The sequence below is a fragment of the Onychostoma macrolepis genome, chromosome 02 (genome assembly GCF_012432095.1).
Source record: "Onychostoma macrolepis isolate SWU-2019 chromosome 02, ASM1243209v1, whole genome shotgun sequence".
Classification (NCBI taxonomy): Eukaryota; Metazoa; Chordata; class Actinopteri; order Cypriniformes; family Cyprinidae; genus Onychostoma; species Onychostoma macrolepis.
In genome coordinates, this window is record NC_081156.1 from 11,820,284 (window position 1) to 11,839,182 (window position 18,899).

General features: G+C 36.6%; 1 protein-coding gene across 1 annotated transcript in view; it reads left to right on the plus strand.

The window, feature by feature from the left end:
- ccdc18 (coiled-coil domain containing 18) overlaps positions 1 to 16,936 on the plus strand; it is a 30,704-nt gene extending 13,768 nt beyond the window's left edge. Inside the window, 14 exon segments of the mRNA XM_058760157.1 lie at positions 615 to 692; positions 1,810 to 1,926; positions 2,033 to 2,200; positions 5,497 to 5,639; positions 6,341 to 6,504; positions 6,785 to 6,998; positions 8,748 to 8,847; positions 8,926 to 9,042; positions 9,118 to 9,186; positions 9,722 to 9,862; positions 10,767 to 10,904; positions 10,982 to 11,194; positions 13,279 to 13,759; positions 15,570 to 16,936. Coding sequence (XP_058616140.1) covers positions 615 to 692; positions 1,810 to 1,926; positions 2,033 to 2,200; positions 5,497 to 5,639; positions 6,341 to 6,504; positions 6,785 to 6,998; positions 8,748 to 8,847; positions 8,926 to 9,042; positions 9,118 to 9,186; positions 9,722 to 9,862; positions 10,767 to 10,904; positions 10,982 to 11,194; positions 13,279 to 13,759; positions 15,570 to 15,577 — 2,151 coding nt within the window. The 3' untranslated portion in view covers positions 15,578 to 16,936.
- Positions 16,937 to 18,899: the final 1,963 nt, after the last annotated feature.

An 18,899-nucleotide genomic window follows, 5' to 3' on the forward strand; every position in this document is an offset into this window, starting at 1 on the left:
TTAATGAAGGGATTTTCATTTGGTCTGGACTGAACCAAAAAACTCCAGTGTTTTGGGTGGTGTGTTGATTCTGACTAACTGAAACACCTCTGATTGGCCATTGTGTTCCACAAATCAACAGATATGTCTGTGATTGGCTAAAATGTTCAATGCTGCAAAAACACATAAATACAAACCTTTGATGCTCTCCAGAGCGCAAACACAAATACGCACTGGAGTCTACTGTGAGGCGGCTGCAGAGTACGTTCGATTTGTTGTTTGTTTGTTTCGTTATAAAAGTTTCATTTTTCTTAAATCACCCTGGTGACCCATTTTTTTACGTCTTGTGACCCACCCAGGGTTTGAAAACCACTGGCCCAACCTACCTTTAAATTAAGAGGAAATTTGACTATTGCTTGGTCAGTAATCAAATGAAATTTGTGATATTGATCATGTGAATATTTGTAGACGTTCAGATATTCTTGCTTCCATTGAATAGTTTACACTTTACATTAATTTCTAATGAAATTTTTTTTACTTTACTCAGACTTTTGGACTGCACTGAAACACATTAACTGTGAATGATGTGAGTTTGTGTAAATCTCTCACTGAGTATGTCTTTGTTCCTTGGACAGGATTTTGAGGTAAAATCTAAATGCAGTGAAGAGGCACTTAGAAATGTTGAAGAACAAGCTGCTGACTCTGCTTCAGTGGTGAGACTGACTAACTGTTTTTTTACTTTGTTTGTCTGCTCAGCACTGTGAACAGAACGGGATAGTATGGCATTACATGTGGTTATCACACTTTTTGACTCAAACACCCCATTGTCCAACACAATATTCAAAGATATTTCATTATTTCTGCTGTAATTATTACAAAGCTACATTTTATTAACAGAACCTGGCAGTGTTGATATTTAAAATTACCTAACCATGATTCATAGTTATTGAGCTAAAAAAAAAGTCTCAGTTTACATCTTGATTATATCCACCTTTTTCCTGAGTAACCGATGAGTGCCATGATGGATTCTAACTTCCATTTGGGTGCTTTCGTGTTCCGGTCTCCATAGTAATCCATGTTAAAACAGGATAGAAGAGATTGACTTAATTAATTAAAGTGAAATTGTGTTAAAATAATGTGTGCTCTTATCATATTGTGGACAAAAGCCCACAAACTATATGTGCCCTCATCTGTTTTCAGTGTAACTTACCTTGGGCTGCTTCATGTCATCTATCCACTCATTAAACTATGACAGATGAGTTACTTCAAAAAGACAGTGATACTGTGAAGTGTTGAAACTATGGCGCCATGTGCTTTTTAAAACCATTTTCATAGGTTTAACATTATATTATCAGCTCGGAAAATATGTTCATTTGACTAGAAACACCAGAGACTGGAAAAGCAGTTCCAGTCAGGTGAGACTACCGCTTTCAGGAAAAATGTGGATATATTTCAACATTTGCTAACACATATTAAAAGCTGTATCTCTTAATATTATTTAATGGTACCAAATAAACATGAAGTAACAATGAACAGTTGTATTTTACAAATTTTAAATAAATACTGTAGCAAATGTATTGCTCATTGTTAACTTATTCATTAAGGAATGTTAACTAATGGGACCTTATTGTGGAGTAGGGTTGCCCAATACTGTTTCTCGTATCAAGTAATCATTCGGTCCTCAAAGCAGAAAGTAGTGTAGCCAATAAGTGCATACTCTAATTATTATGCAGCTGTTGAAATATAGGACAAAAACTCATGAGATCTGTTGCTTTATTGCACCAGAATTGGTTAGGACACGGTTATAATTTCTGTTTTGTTTCTTTCTAGGTTAGGAACCTGCAGACCGCACTGTCCTCCTGTAAAGAGGATCTGAGTCATTATCTCCAGCAGATGGAGGATGTAAAGAAACATCATGATAGACAACTGGAGCTGAAGAACAGTGAGGTCAGTCACTAGGACTAGGCACTTCCTCTTCCTGGGGAACATTATTTGAATGACAGTTAGTAGCTCCTGTTGGCTAATGTATCACTCAGTGTAGCATGTTTATCAGCTGTCACAGCTGCAGGAAGAGCTGAAGGGGAAATGTGTGGCTAATCAGAGCTCCAGTGAGGAGAACCTGCAACTACAGCACTCTATCCAGAACCAGCACACCATGTTGCAGGAGAGCACGTTACGCATCGCACAGCTGGAGGAGAGCCAGAGTCAGCTACAGACCCAGGTACACACACCAGGGTTCCTATGGCTCTGGAAAACCAGGAAATATCAGTGAATTAAAAAAAATTGTGTTTTTAGGCCTAACAAAGTTGAGTAAAATTATTAATGGAGTCATGAACTGCCTTTCTTATTATTTTGTACTCTGAGGTCCCTTTATAATGTTATCAAGATTTTTACATCAGAAAAAACATCATTTAGAAGTAATAGGTTATTTTCTGTCATGTTTTTAACCCCACTCATCAGAACGCTCTGTTTGAATAGGCGTGGAGGATTGTAGACTCGAAAGGAAATACCCACTGCCATGATTGGCTGACAGTTGTGTAAGTTTGACAGTACATCTTTCATAGATGGACGCTGCTGTCATTTAGGTCAAAAACGCATAAATACTCAGTACATATCAACTTTTTTATTTGACATTACTGTCAAATATAATATTGTCGGCACAGCATCTTCTTTTAGTTTCAATCTTTCTTTAAGTTCCATGTTGAATTGTGCTTTTTTTGTAAACGAATCCACGGTAACATGAAGTGAACTAAGTTTTTACTGACGCATTCTGGAACTTAATTAAAAATAAAGTTCGTCCACACTTTCCTAATGTTGGGATCAGAAGGAAGGCAATGGAAAGACTGTGTTTTTCGACAACTTGGCACTGCACAGCATCTGGTTGTCTGTGGAGCATCTTTATCATTTGATTTCTGTGTAGACCTGTGTTTGTCACTCTCATTTACACTACATGTGCAAATTGGGGGGCAGGGCTACACAGGCAGTGATGTAGAAGCAGGCGTTGATCTTCTGCAGAGTCGGTGTTTAGCCACACTATTACATCATAGAGTGGCACATTCCACAAATGTTTTGGCAGACTGGCTTCAGTATAAGCTGTTTTTAGACTAACGAGAAAGTTACAAAGTTATGAAACTTGCAGGATGTTTTTATAGCACAATGACCTCTTATATTTTAAAAGATCAAGGGAATTTTTATTTCTCAGTTCATGACACCTTTAAAGTCCCCATGAAGTGGCTTGATGAATGCAGGTTTCCTTGATGCTTTGATGTATTTCAATTCAATTCAATTCAAGTTTATTTGTATAGCGCTTTTCATGATACAAATTGTTGCAAAGCAGCTTTACAGGAAATTAAGTTACTACAATATATTTAGTAGTAGCTTATCAGTGGTGACTGTCAAATTGATGTACATATGGCAAAAATGTACGGTAAAAATCAGTTTATGACGTAATCAAACAGACGATGAACACTATTAACAGCAATGATTATATGTTGCAATCAAACTTATAGCAAAATTTGGTAGTTCTGTGTGTTGTTTCAGGGTTAGAGGTTGGCATAATTTCTATATAAAACAAGATGTCTGGACATATCAAAGAGCTCATCCATTATTAAAATAGCCAACAACGTTTAGTTTACATTATAGTCGAATAATGGTGCATTTGACTGCTTGTGACAGCCACAGTTTTATCAAGTCTAAAAATGATTCTCCCTTTAGATTTATTGTAAAATTGCTACAGCAGAAAAAAGCAGTGATGATTTTTAGTAATGGTTATTATGCATGGGCCTGGCATTAACTTGTCTACTCATCAGTATTGTTTATAATGCTGAGGCTGTCTAACAGTTTATGATGTTTGCTCTCCTCAGTACAGCTTTAAAATTCAGCATTCTGTGTAGAATTTAAATGGGTCAGATACATGTTTTGGTCTGTGCCACCTCGTGTATGTGATCCGCTCTGAAACGCCGCTCTGACTTCATTCACCCCAGAGTAAAGAATATTTACACCGTAACACTAGCTTAGAGATATCCTTAAGCCTAAAATATTCATAATAAAAGCAACAAAACTTTAATATTTATTTAATGAGAACTTTAAAATATTAAGTCCGTAATCTCAGTAGTGATTATACTTTATTTATTATTCCTGATCTACATATTGCTCTTGTGCTGAGTCTGATTTGTGTGCAGTTTGTTCGTTTTAGTCAGATGTTTTCAGTTGGTTGTTCTTAATGAACTGATAAAAATCATTAAATGTTTTTTAAAAATGGCTATCCAGTAATTACAAACAACTGTAAAAAAAAAAAAATTGAAATTCTCTGGGTGGGAATGCTTATACATACACACTTAAACTTATCTCGATGAAGATTTGCCATAGAATTCAATTGCTTTTCAATTTAGCAGCGTATACATATTATGCTAAGTGTGTGTGTATGTAGTATGTGTATGTGTATATATATATAATATATATAAATTTGTATATTATTATATTATATTGAGGTGTGTCCCAATACTTTTGTCCATATAATTTATTATTACAATTACTATTATTATTATTGAATTTTTTTGTTTTCCTTTTAGACTTAGACTTTACCTTGTGACTATCCACATGTCTGGGTATGCTTATTGCATAGAAAATAAAAAGAGAGTGAGCTATATGAAAATACATACACTCAACAAACCTTCACATTTAGGTCACATTGTAAGGCTTCACATTAAAAAAAAAGTTCAGGCGTAGAGTATATTCTGACTAGCAGACACTGTTTATTATAAGAAACATAAGACTATAGAACTCATTTTAGAACTTCTCATATGAGTAACTGATGAAACACCATAGCATATATAATTTCGGTCTGATCATTTTAGCATATTCAGTATTCATTCTCCTGATTAGTGTTATTTTTATCTTTTTAATGTCATCCTTGTTAATAACCTGATCAATAAATAATAGAGTCATTCATGTGTTTGAAGATATGTATAGTTGTGCCTAAGGGTTGTTCTGCTCCAGCACAAAACAAGCTTCTTTTCCAGTAAAAAAAAACCCTTTGTACTGAACCTCCAAAAGGAGTTGACCCTGTTTACTTTATTAAAATGTGTTTCTGGTCTCATTTTAAACTATTTATTGGTTACCCCAAATGATAAATAGTTTGTATAATTTATATAAATTACTTTTTTCACTATTTAATATTTAGTCACGTAATTTTGATTGTCCACTTTACACATTCTATAAAAGTTACTTTTGCTGTAACTACATATCAACTATCACTCATTAGAATATTACACTTTATTTTTCAGACAGTCTACTGACTGTTAATAACTTAATAGTTATTAACTTAATAGTTACTAAATAGCAAGTGCATGTCAATGTATTCTCCTATTATTCACCCTGTTGCTAATATACGGGCCATGGCTCAAGTTGGGGGAAAAAAGCAAAAACGGGTTACACAATAATCTCATGACCTTACTGCATGAAAAAACAAATCTCATCTTTGTCATTAGTGGGATAACATCTACTGATTGCCCACAGGTGTCCCAGTTGGAACAAGATTTGGAGAAGGAGCGCACTGCCTTGTCTCAGGCTCTGAGGAGAAGGGAGAGAGAGGTGGAGGAGGCCACTCAGGAGGTGCAGAAGAAGGAGAGACAGGCTGCAGAGCTCTCCGGCTCCATAACGTGAGACCACCTGACATTTCAGTTCCTTAATTTACCTTTAATTTCTTCAGCATTCATTTTTGTGTAGCACTGCAAATAGAATGCTCAAAACACATTCCTTCCTACGCAGCATGGAAAAGTATGAAATTTGATTTTAGTGTTTTCCAGGTCTGCATAAGTATGGAAAAAATAAAACCGAGTATGGAAATATGTTTGTATTTCCAGACTATTGCCCCTATTCTATTTTCAAAAATATAAAACAGAATATAAATGTATAATACAAGCAGAGTTTTTAAAAAAAAATTTAATGAAAGTGTGAAAGCATATGACTAGAAAATGTTTGTTGGCTTCAGTTTGCCTCAGTTGTAACACTGAACTTTTTTTAATGAACATTTTTTATGAGACTTGTCCTGAGGGTGTCCCTTGAGATGATCTTATGACTGTTTAATGGCTTCAAAGCCTTTGTTTGCCTAGCCACTCCCGCTAAACTTTTTCTCTATATATATACTGCAACAGCAAATTATTTTAGCTGAGGAAGAAAGTGCTTCACATAGTGGCTGTTCACATAAAAGCCAGATCTAGACAACTAGGATTTTCATATCTTGATTTTCTGTCATTTCTTTTAAGGTCAGTTATCTTTTACCTATAATCACGTACATACAGCAACTGGACAATAATAAAAGCACTGAGGAAAAGATAATGTTTAGCTGTGTGTTTTTCAGGCAGCTGAGTTCAGAGATGAGTAAGTGTCGAGTGGAGCTGTCAGACATGGAGCTGGAGCTGTTGCGTTTGAGGAGAGACAGCAACACGAAAGCCTCTCAGCTTAATCAGATGGAGGAGACACTCAAGGAGACCAAAGGCCTGCTGGATAAGAAGAGTGAAATTGGTATGCAGCTCCAGTGACCACCAACAAAACTATAATGGGCTTCTACTTCTGAGTTGTACGTGAAACCTAAGCCTATAAAAAAGTGAGAATTTAAGAATTGTCGGCAGACACTCATTGGGTTTCGCAAACCTTACTTTAAGAAATCTTACTCAAAGGTGGTTTGAACCTCACAAGGAGACGCCCATGGTCTAGTCTAGTCCAGTCTAGTCTACTACTCTAAGGAAGATGAGATGAATCATTTTTAATAATATTCTTATCTTTTCTTGTCTGTGTGTCTCAGTTATGGACCTTGAAGAGAAGCTCCACCGCAGTGAGATGGACAGGAGGAACTCACTGCAGCGGGCGCAGTTGCTGGAGGAACAGTTGCAGGAGGTGCGTGGAGAGCTTACGGATACCCTGGACCACCTGCAGGAGCTCAGAGACTTGCTGCAGCGGACACAGCTGACGTCAGACCAACAACAAACAGCCATCAATAAATTAGCTGCTGAGCTCAGGTGAGCTGCTCCACCACCTTGCTCTGACTGCTGGGAAGCCACAGCAGTCCATCCATCACTGGATATACAGAATTTCTGAGGTTTCTAACATCCTTACTCATGTTTGGCTGAGGATAACCTAAATTGAGCATGTTGTGGTGTTGTTTATATGCCTCTGAAAGAGATTATGATGGAACTGTAAAGGCCTTAAAACGCATTTTGTGTTTTTAGATAACCTTCATACCATATTTTTATATGAGATGCACAAAAGGATAAATATTTCCTTGTAAATTCCCGTTGATGGTTGCATCCTGTTTTTTCTTTCGTTCTTCTTGATGGACATTAATGGTGGATATATCTCATGTCAAGTCATTCCATTTTCTTTTTATTTCCTAAACCCAATTTCCAACATATATACATGGTTTTTTTTTTTTTTTTTTTTATGTATAAATATAGTATATGCACTTTGAAAATACAAACCACATTATGCTGCTCTAATGTAATAATTGTCTAAATTATAACTTATTTATTGTTTTTTCTTTTAGTAATGTGTTATGTAGGCCTATTATAATGTGATAATATAATGTATTGGTTTAGATTAAACTAAATTCACTATTTATTTATTTTTTAATAACTTGAGTCTTTGTACAATGAGTGTCCATATATTGATCAATCTGTGTCCCAGTAGATTTGTAGATTTAAACTAATTATTATATATACTTACATTTAAAACTTTAGGGTCAATGAGATTTTTTTTTTATTAATACTTTTATTCAGCGATGCATTAAATTGAAAAGTAGCAGTAAAAATGTTTAAAATGTTACACAAGATTTCTATTTCAAATAAATGTTGTTCTTTTGAACTTTCTGTTCATCAAAATATCCTGAAAAACATGTTCAGAGTTTTCACAAAAATATTAAGCAGCATTGTGACATGTGACTTGGGTCATGTGACACTGAAGACGAGTAATAGCTTCTGAAATTTCAGCTTTATCACAGGAATAAATGACACTATAGAGTTATTCTAAAGTGTAACAACATTCCACGTTTTCAATCAAAAGCCTTAGAGACCTCATAAGAAAAGACTTAATGGCATAAAAGACCTTCAAAAACATAAAAAAAATTTCTGACCCCAAAATTCAGTGTCGGCTACAACTCAAACACTAGTTCCATTCTTCAGAATGTTGTCAGTTTGATCTAATCATGGTCAAAACAAACACACATTCACAACATGAAGCCACAGTAGTGCTTCATAACAGAATTTGTCATCATGAATATTAGTTTTGTTGAAATGTGCCACATTTACCCAACCCATAACCCATTTCTGGGTGGAGTCATAACAGAACTACTACAAAGATCTACAATAACAAATGATTTCTTCATAAATATAACTTTTTACAAAGTTATAATCACAGAACATATCCACACAACCCCCACCATATATGATTCTCTTCATGTACTTTTTTATCATGTGTTTGTGAACAGTAGTATGCTATGTTTCCCATATTGCACACTGGACTCAAAACCAGTTTCCCCATCAGCCTATTTGACTGTATCAAATAAATACAGTTAAATAAAGTCCCTTCAAGCCAGACAGGATCCTTAAACAAATTCTTATATATTTGTAGATGTCTTTGCATATAGGATGGGAAAGAAGTATTTAAACCTAGAAAAATTGCCCATATCTTCAGCTTTGTTCTAATCTATTCTAAAAAAATCAATGAATGAATAAATAAATAATCAGTTTCTCTATCATTGGATGTGTTTATAGAGAGAGTCAGAAGGAGCTGGAGGAGAGGAACCATGAGGTGCTGGATCTGGACAGTGCTCTGAAAGATAGACAGGGGGAGCTACAGCAGAGAGCGCAGCTGGTACCACACATAAACATAAACAAGATCTCCATTATCTCCATGTCTCCACTCTACTAAAGCATTGTGTTCTCTCTTGAGTTGGGGCAGCTGGATGTGGCCATTAAAGAGCATAAGCTGGAGATGGAGAAGAATGTGGAGTATTTACAGGAAGCTCTGGTGAAAAGCCAGAAAGAGCTTAGAGAGAAGGACCAGCAGGTGAGTCGTTGAGAGTGACCACAGATGAGTTTAATAGACAAATGAACTGATGAGGTCTCATTGCTCTCTGGGCAGATGCAGTTCTTGATGGAGAGGCTGGAGATGCTGAAGTCACAGATTCAGGTTAAGGAGGACCTGGAGAGGGTACGGCACATGTTTGAACTATAGTGAGGAGAGTAGAATTTTTTTTACCCTGTATTTAATGAGGTAAAGTGTGTAATCTCACAAATCCTGTCAAAACATGCCCAGGTCTTTTTTCACCCCAAAATCAAAATAAAACTCTGAAACATTTCATTTTACTTTTACTTAAAGTTTAAGAAGGAGATTTGAGCCAGCAACCCTCTGAAAATTTGAGTAATGCATTATATGACAAGCAGAAGTAACAGTGTTACAACATTAAACTCTTGCTATACAGAAATTAAACCACACCAAACAGGTTGTGTAACGCTTATCTTCAAAGGACATTTCTTTTCTTATTTTGTCATGGGTGCCATGTCATTGACAAACAATAATTTTATCAATCTTAGAGCTAATACATTTTTTCTCAACATAATCTTGTGCTAGTATGCATGCATACTTGCTGTATGATCTAAAAATTGCTAAAAAAACCCAAAATGACTGAGTAAGCCTTTCAATTGCATTGTTTAATCTCAACTTATATTGTTTGTGTGTGTGTCAGGATGCTCTTGAACATGGCCAGCAGCTGCGTGTGTATCGTGAGCAGCTCCAGAAGACGGTACAGGAGCTACAGGAAGCACATACACGCTGTGAATCTCTGGATAGACAGATAGATGAAGTCACCCAGCAAGCACATCAGAAGGTGAAACGCTTTAGGGTCTCAGTGAGTGTTTACATGCACATTCTTAAAACAATTATGCTTAAACCAGTGCGTGGTCATGTAAACTCATTAAAACAATTTTCTTTAGAGGAGGAAATATATTGTACTCTTTGTATTCTAAAATACGTTCTAAAAATGTATTCTTATCTCGTGCAGCTAAAGGAGAAGTGGAATAGTCGTACAAACTTCAAACATGAGAGGAGACATTGCTGGTCATTCAGTGCTTCCATAAAAAAACAATAATACTGATAAGAATACTAAACAATATAAAACGTGCTAAGTTCTGATGAGTTGCTGGGTTAATGAACATTAATCATGTTGTCAGTGGTGTGTCAAATGCACTGCAAATCGATTGAAATTAAATGGAATAATGCACAGGAGCTCAAAACGAGTGATTTACTCACATTTTAGTGGGTTGAATGAGTCCTTACAAGTTTTCCACTGACTTTTTTTAATTTTTTTAATATATATGTTTTATGTAACATCTGGATAGAATACGTACTTATGTTTTATTTAAAAAAAGAAGAAAAAATTATTGTAAACGGGTTTCTTGCATTGCCAGGTTACTGGTTTGCATGTAAACAGGTAAAACGAGTTATTTTAATAATTTGAATTTGGTAGTTATCAGTGTGTGTGTTGTGGGTATGGAGTGATATCAGTTGGATGTGTGACTTTAGAAAAATAAGAGATTTATACTTAAAATTCCGTTATCTCACGCCTACAATTTACACTTTTAGTACATGTCTAACATCAATCTTTGGCTTAGTGGCATGTCAGAACATTGTTTATGAGCAGATCAGTGAAAGTTACCTTTTAATGAGCTATCTCTCAGATTCTTGAGTTTTCTCAGGGCCCGATGGTCCTTAACCTGTTTGTTCTTCTGTAGGAGAAAGAAGTTCATCAGCTGCAAGAAGAGATGTCTGTGATGGAGAAGCACTCTACACAGGCTGAGGTCAGACTCCAGGCCACCATTGCTACCCTGCAGCAGGAGCTTGAGCAGCAGAGAGAGGAGCACCACAAAGAGGTTTGGAGAAACAGAAAATTTGTCATGGGACAGTTGAGCTGGTTTGCTGGGTCTGACCCTCTCTCTCTGCCTCCCAGCTTTCAGCTCTCCAGCAGACGCGTGGGCAGCTGCTGAAGGTGTCGGATCAGATCTCCAGCAGCTTGCGTAACTCTCAGGAGCAGCTGAGCCAGCGGCTGCAACAGGCCCGAGACCAGCTTGAAGAGGCTAGATCTACCTCTGCTCGCCTACACGCTGAGCTTCACAGCAAAGAACAGCTCCTACAGAATGCTAATGAGACCCTGCTTATCAAGGTGCATTACCCACTGGATGGTGTCTTACAAAACCACTACATGCAACAGTTCCATATTACGTTTATTGTATATTAAACAACCATACATTCTCCAAAACTGCTTGCCCAATAAATGCTGGAGCCTATCCCGCCATTTTGGACTGATGACAAGGAAACAAACTGGCCAGTCCACCTAAGGGTTTTTATTAAAGGGGTCATTGGATGCCCATTTTCCACAAGTTGATATGATTCTTTAGGGTCTTAATGAAAAGTCTATAACATACTTTGGTTAAAATTTCTCAATGGTAATTTTTTATCATGTCAAAATCAGCTCTGTTTTTAGCAAGCCATTCTTATCCATGTTGCTTTAAATGCTAATGAGCTCTGCTGACCCCGCCCCTCTCTTCCGTGGGGTGACATGCAGATTGTAAACTTCAGCCGCGAAACTGGCTAACTAGCACGTTATTAGGAAAGGCGATTTAAAAAAGATTCATAAAAAACCCTTATACTCAGTTCTTCTGTAGATGAAGCTGGATCACGAATGGTTCGCGCAAACATAGACGCATTTAGGCAGATCGGGATCGGCGCATTCCCTTCAAAAACGAAAGTAACGTTAATCCTCTGCGTCTTCAGCGGCTCAGATGTCGGGAGTAAATGACGACTGTTATATTCATTATTACATCCAACAACAAAACACCTCAATCGCTTAATCGGAGACATTCTTGTCTTCCCCTGCACCGGAGTCGACACAATGGCGGACTGATCACAGCTCACTCAGGGCGGGTCTAAGGTAAGACGGCCTCGTCAATCAACTATCGTGGGCGCGGCCTGCGCAGAACTACGTTATTCTGACAGGACTCTCAGAACAGCCTGATTTGAGAAAGGGGATTTTAAATAGGGATTTTTTCATTATAGGATGGATGTGTACACACACTTCCAACACACATTTATGTTCAAACAACTTGAAAGTGAAAGTAAAGTGAATTTTGCATCCGATGACCCGATGACGTGCGGAAAGTGCATGTACAAGCAACGGTGTGGCTGTACAATTTGGATACAATCTAATCCATTTTTTTTTGTTTGTTTGTTTGTTTTCACTGTGTTTGTTTGTATGGCTGCACACAATGGGCAAAAGTTTTGCAATTTATAATATGACTAATAATAATAATAATATACAAATGTTTAATGTTTCTCTGAAAAATAAAATGTATTAGTATAATAGAATAGAACAATTTTTTAATACATTTTTATAATAATGATAATAATGAATTAATATAATTATAAATGTGATTGATAATACATAATTTATTAAGATGTATTGTTATTATTGTCGTTTTATTGTTCTTATTAAATAAGAAGTTAACAAAATAATAATTAATATAATATTTAAAATAAAGAGTATTTATGAAAATAATTAAAAATCTTTTAATAATAATTTTATAAATATATAATAATCATTGTCCGTGGTGATAGCCTTGTGTTTAGTGCGCCAATATATAGCAAACTGTGCTTGTGGCGACCCGAGTTCGATTCCTGTCTTGAGGTCCTTTGCCGATCCCACCCCCCTCTCTTCACCCAATGCTTTCCTGTCTGCCCTCTACTGTCCTATCAAAAAAAGAAATAAAAGCCCATAAATGTAACTTTAAAAATATATATAATAGTCATTAATGCAAATACTACTATTACTACTACTACTACTTCTTTTATTATTAAAATATTATCATTTAAAGACTGAGTCCAGTTCACGCTTGAATCAGATATTGCCTCATTAAAAATAATTTGAACAAAATAATTGGATATAAGTAATAAATTCAGATTGAACATTATGTCTTGAAGCGTGAACAACGAATGGGTAGAAATATATAGTATGGAAGAATTTTCTCCCAATGTGTTAAAATTGATCCTTTTTAAGTCTCAAAAGGAGAGTAATGGACTGAGTACTGTAAAGTAAACGATAATCAGTGTCTTTGAATCTGTAAACCTACATTTGCCTTACCCTTTTTTAAAAAAAAGTAAATAAACTGTCTAGGTAGACATCTCACTAGGTTGTGGAACAAAGCTAATGTATGATTTTTTCCCCTCACTCCTTATACTGTGTTTTCTTAGGAGTCAGAGATCACCCGTCTTCAAGCCAAGCTCTCCAGCTTCGAAAGGGCCACAGAACTACACAACATCACACTTCGTCACAAACCCAGCACTCCTCCCCCTCTCACTCCTCCTCTCAAAGACTCGATTCTTCATGGCTCCCCACCCCCCTCTCACAAAAACACTTCAGCGCGTTCCAGCATCTCCTCCTGGCAGAACACCTTCTCTGACACCTCTGTGGAGCTTTCAGACAGTTTGAAAGCCAGTGTACAGGCTGCAATGCTGCTGCCCCCCTCCCCAGACCAGACCTGGCAGGGTCTGAGCACCCATGAGGCCACCTCCACTACAGACATGTCCTTTAATCCACTCACATACATGCTGGACCAAGAGCAACCAGAAGAACCTGATCTAGACTCTCTATCTGGTATGCTGAGGTTTGTTAACCAGACTTTGGCCCTCCAAGAGCAACAATCCCTCTGTGACACCAGCACCCACAAAACAGGCAAGTAACATAACTGCATATAAGCACTTTTATAATATCTAGTGTACTCAATGGAGTGGATTTTTAAATGTTTATTAACTTAAAGGTCCCATGGCATGAAAATTTCACTTTATGAGGTTTTTTAACATTAATATGAGTTCCCCTAGCCTGCCTATGGTCCCCCAGTGGATCGAAATGGCGATAGGTGTAAACCGAGCCCTGGGTATCCTGCTTCGCCTTTGAGAAAATGAAAGCTCAGATGGCCCAATCTGGAATCTTCCCTTTATGTCGTCATATGGGGAAAGGTTACCTCCCCTTTCTCTGCTTTGCCCACCCATGAGAAAATGAGCTACCGTGCGAGGCGAGCGCAATATTTTTTTTTCCTCGAGAGACATCATGGCTTGAAAACGAGCGAAGCATGGCAGTTGCTCAGTGTTTGGATGTACAAATGAACACCAAAGTATTTTTTTAGTTCCTTCATCCGAGCCTATGGCTAACATTACCTACATGATAATAACTGTAACAGCATATATAAACAAATCAACTAAAGTACCGTATCCAGACACAATATTTTAAACTAACCATTCGGAGACGTCCTGCTGTAGCCGCTGAGTTGCAACTTCTTCATCCAGTGCTTCTCCATCCGGATCAGATTCTGGGTCAAACTGAAAAGCTTGAAGGACTGCGTGTCTATGAGCCATTGCGATACATCCACTGTCAACATTAGCGCATGGTAGCGCAAGCTGGTTAAAGCCACACACCCACCCTCCACCTTGCCCCGCCTCTCTCCTCCTCATTAGCATTTAAAGCTACAGACACAGGAATGGCACGTCCTAAGGAAAGCTCATTGTGGGACTGGCTCATAGTGGCTGAAATTCTGCACCAAGGCTGAATTTCGGGAAACAGACTTCAGATACAGTATTAGGGACCACTTAGGCCTATATAAAAGCATCCAAAAAGCAGCATGTCATGGGACCTTTAATATCGCTCATATTTAAAAGGATGGTTTAAAAAAAAATGTTTTAAGATTTTTGTCCATAGAATGAAAGTCAATGAGGTTCAATGTTGTTTTGGACCCCAGTGACTTTCATTATATAGACAAAATAGTTCCTTAAAATTACACTACTGTTCAAAGGTATGGGGTCAGTGATCTTTTTTTTTTACTTTAATGCAGCAAAGATTCATTAAGTTAATCAAAAATGATAGAAAAGACATTTATAATGGTACAAAGTTTTCCATTTCAAATAAATGCTGCCATTTTGAACTTTTTATTCATCAAAGATTTTCTAAACGTATTTTTACTGTTCATGGCTTTGACAAAAATATCAAGCACACAACTGTTTTCAACATTGATAATAGTAAGAAATGTTTCTTGAGCGCCAAATCAGAATATTAGAATGATTTCTGAAGGATTATGTGACAATGAAGACTGGAGTAATGGCCACTATTAGTTCTATTAAACAGTTCTATTAATTTTATTAAAGTATTAAAATAATGGGGGGGGGAAAAACTTATTTTAAGTTGTAATTTCACAATGGTAGAGTTGTGTGTTGGTTTTATAGAATAATTGCAGCCGTAATGAGCATAAGAGGCTTCTTTCAAAAACATCAACACCAACCCTAGACTTTTGAATGGTTGCGTATCTTGTTTTTCTCAAAAGAAAGTCATACGTGTTTAAAACAACATGAGGATGAGTAAATTTTGAGTGAACTTTCATTCATTTTGCTCTTTTGATTTGGGCCACTTAGCCACCCTAGCAACTGCATAGCAACAAACTAAAAACGCTCAAAACAGTTTTTCTGAAAATCTAAATCTTTTACTTTTCCTGCAGGAACATAATGAGGTGGCAGGAGAACCCATCAACTATTGATATTCCTGAAGTCTCTACAGAATAAATGCACAGAGGTCCAAAACCTGCTGATTCATTCACTTTTGCCCTGAGCTACTATGATTTTTGTACGAAGCCTAAATGTTACATTTAACCTCACTTCAGTTTTGAATCAGTTTGGTAGAGCTGCTCGAGCTTGTCCAGTAGCATGATCAAACCTGTCCCAACTGAATTTGAAATGTCCTATTCAGTCGTGTTTTTGTATTTAGATATATATTTTAGTTTTACATTTTATAATGCTAATTTATACAATTTCTAATGTGAATGATTGATTGATTCTTAATAAATCTTTAGATATTCAGAAACATCTCTTTACTTTCATGCTAAACTTTTTTTCGGAGTCATCTTGTTTCAGTCTCACACCAAAGTACTCTATATAGCACGTTAACAGGTAGTGTGCCATCGTTTAAATGAACTAAGTTAACATGTATCACAACACAGCCTTTTAATAATAACTGTGTGTATTTGCATACGTTTGCACTCATACGTGTGTTTACACAGGCCCATTGTTTAATGATACAACAACCAGTGTGTGTCGTATTTGCTGCTTAGAGATGGACTGACAGGTCTATTGTGTCTGTTTTTGTAACCAGTGAGCACTCCGAGAGTCCAGGTGTGTAATTTAACATAATTTTAGGAGGAAGTCAAGAGCTTTATTGCCATTGTGCGGATACAATTAGATTAAATAAAGATTAAACGAAGAACTTGCAACAACGAAATCAGATCTCCTCTGAAGATGTTCCAAATGTTAAGTATATGCAAAACCATGGTAAAAAGTATAAAAGAGAACACTAGCAAAGCATCGCTGCTTTGTTTTCTCTCATTATGCTGAAGAAGATGATTTGCATGCATAAAATAGGCTTTGGTTTGCAGTTAAGAGGATGTGGTGAAAGATTGGTGATTTATAGCAGCACGCTCACGCTATGTACACGTACAGAGAGCTCTCTCATCTGGAAACCCCTCATACCTTAGTTCATTTCTTTAAATGTATTGACTAAACGTAGCTAGTAAGAAGATTAAAACATTGTTTAAAACGTGTACTGTAAATGCCTGTATGATTTGGATGTAAAAGACATGAAGGACAGAGTTGGTGCTTCTGTCTGCATTAAATGCTGATCTTGTTGCGTGTGGCTATGAGAGTTCTGCGGTGTTCAGGGCAGAAACCATACTGTGTCAGTTTTTTCAAAGCAGGAACATCGGGTTTTCTGGCACACGACTCTCGTGAAAAAGAACAGCGTGTAATTGTATTGAATGTCTACTTGTAGTATGCTTGAAATCATATTATTTAAAACCGTACCTGCAGATAATTTAATTTTAAAGAAATAAAAGGCTTTACACTTTCAAGACTTGCACTTACACTTATTTCAACGTGCCGACTAACATCAGGTAGATAGATCATTTATTTGTCCTCAAGAAGGAAATTTGTTTCCGTATTTGGTGCGAATGTAACACAAACCGCACAAGACATATCAGCTTATCACAATACAATCAGAACAATCACAAAACGTCTTACAAGACAATCAAGAAAAAAAGGATCACGCCACAAATGCAGGAGTTTACAGGTAATTGTAAGTCTTTTGAAAACACTTGTAGATGCCTAGTTGATTGTCCAATGTAAAGCCAAGGTATCTGAAATGCTCCACCCTTTCAACTAGATTGATGGGTACATACTAAAGCATATGTAAAGTACTTGATTATAATTAAATATAATCAAGCTATATTTAAATACATCACATACAAGTCTAAATAGAAATGGCATTAAAGTATATTTTAGTTTTCCATAAATGCTTGTCAGTACATTAAGCAGTACACTTTAACTGTATTTATTTTATAAGACCATATTATTTATTTCTTCAGTGGGACAGAAAAGCTCTCTAAAGTTCAGCTAATGGCATTTATTATAACTTTAAGCTTTGATACATTTTTATTTAATTAAGTGCAATTAAGTGTTTTAATACATTGCATTCAGTTCGCACTTAAATATATTATTTCTGTAATAAATGCTCGTTTTAAAAGTATGTTGAAGTGCTTATTTAAAAGAGTATGTTAGGTGATGTGATATTTTTACAGTATATCAGAAAACGGATGTAGAAAAGTTTACTTTGTGCTTCACATGCTTTATCATCTTGTACACTTCCTCCTAACTTTTCCTTTTTTTTTTTTAAACAGAACTTACATTATTTATAACAATTACAACAGAAATTTTACGGCCTCAAACCTGCATCTCCTATGTGAGCGCAGGATCTTCTTGCTGGAGCATTTGCAATAACTACTAGGCCACAGCCTGACCGTCTGATGGGCTTGCAAGAAGGGCAGATAAATATATACCAGTGTTTCAGTTCCATACCAGTGTCTTTCTTGTGTCACCAGTGACAGTGACTTGGAAATCTCTTCTCTGCAGTCTTTTGCTCTTTGTTAACTTGACCTTTACAATAGAGAGGTCCCCAATGGCAGCTATGGCAACAGTTTCCATGAGAGAGTAAAGGTCTCTGGTGATTCCCTCTCTTTGTTTAACAATTGACATTGCCACAGCCCCTATATCTTCAGTGCATACTTTTGTAACCCACCTTTTTGGGCAGATGTCCAGAGCTGCAGTTTTCATAGGCTGAGGAGTCACAGTTATTCCAGCACTGCACAGGAGTTTAATCCCGGAAATCCACTCCCTTTGGAAAGCTTTTTGACTCACCATCTGTCCGTTGATTATTTAACTTGACAGTTCGGCTTTAACATAAGCTCTCCATCAGTTCTGCTTGCAGACAGTTTGTAATCATGATTATCTGGTAAATATTTCTGAATGATCTTATGGAGTTCTAAGCAAAAACAAAGTTCTCATTTCATGTGGTTAACAGTGAAGCTTTCACAAAGTATCTCAACCAATCTCCTCTCAACCAATAGTCAGGTGGCAAGTTCCCATTTTTGACCAACGTTTGTGTTTGCAAAATAAAAATGAGTGTTCAAGTGCCATTAAAAATCGTTCCTTCGAGTGTTTTAGATGCATGTTTTACTTCAGGAAGTAAGAAATAGGAGACTGTAAATGTCTTTGAGTTGAAATCAATGAAAAATTAACACTTTTAAAATGTATAAAATACAATAATGTCCACATGTAATGTAATTTTCAGCTCTTCGCTAAGAGTTTTATATCCAATCCCATTTTAAATGGTCTTTCATGTCTGATGGTTAATTGCAAGCACATGTTAGTGGGGGAGATGTTTCAAGTTTCAAGCCTCTCCACCATTTCAGTGGTATAGGCAACCCACAAAAGCAGCATCTGAT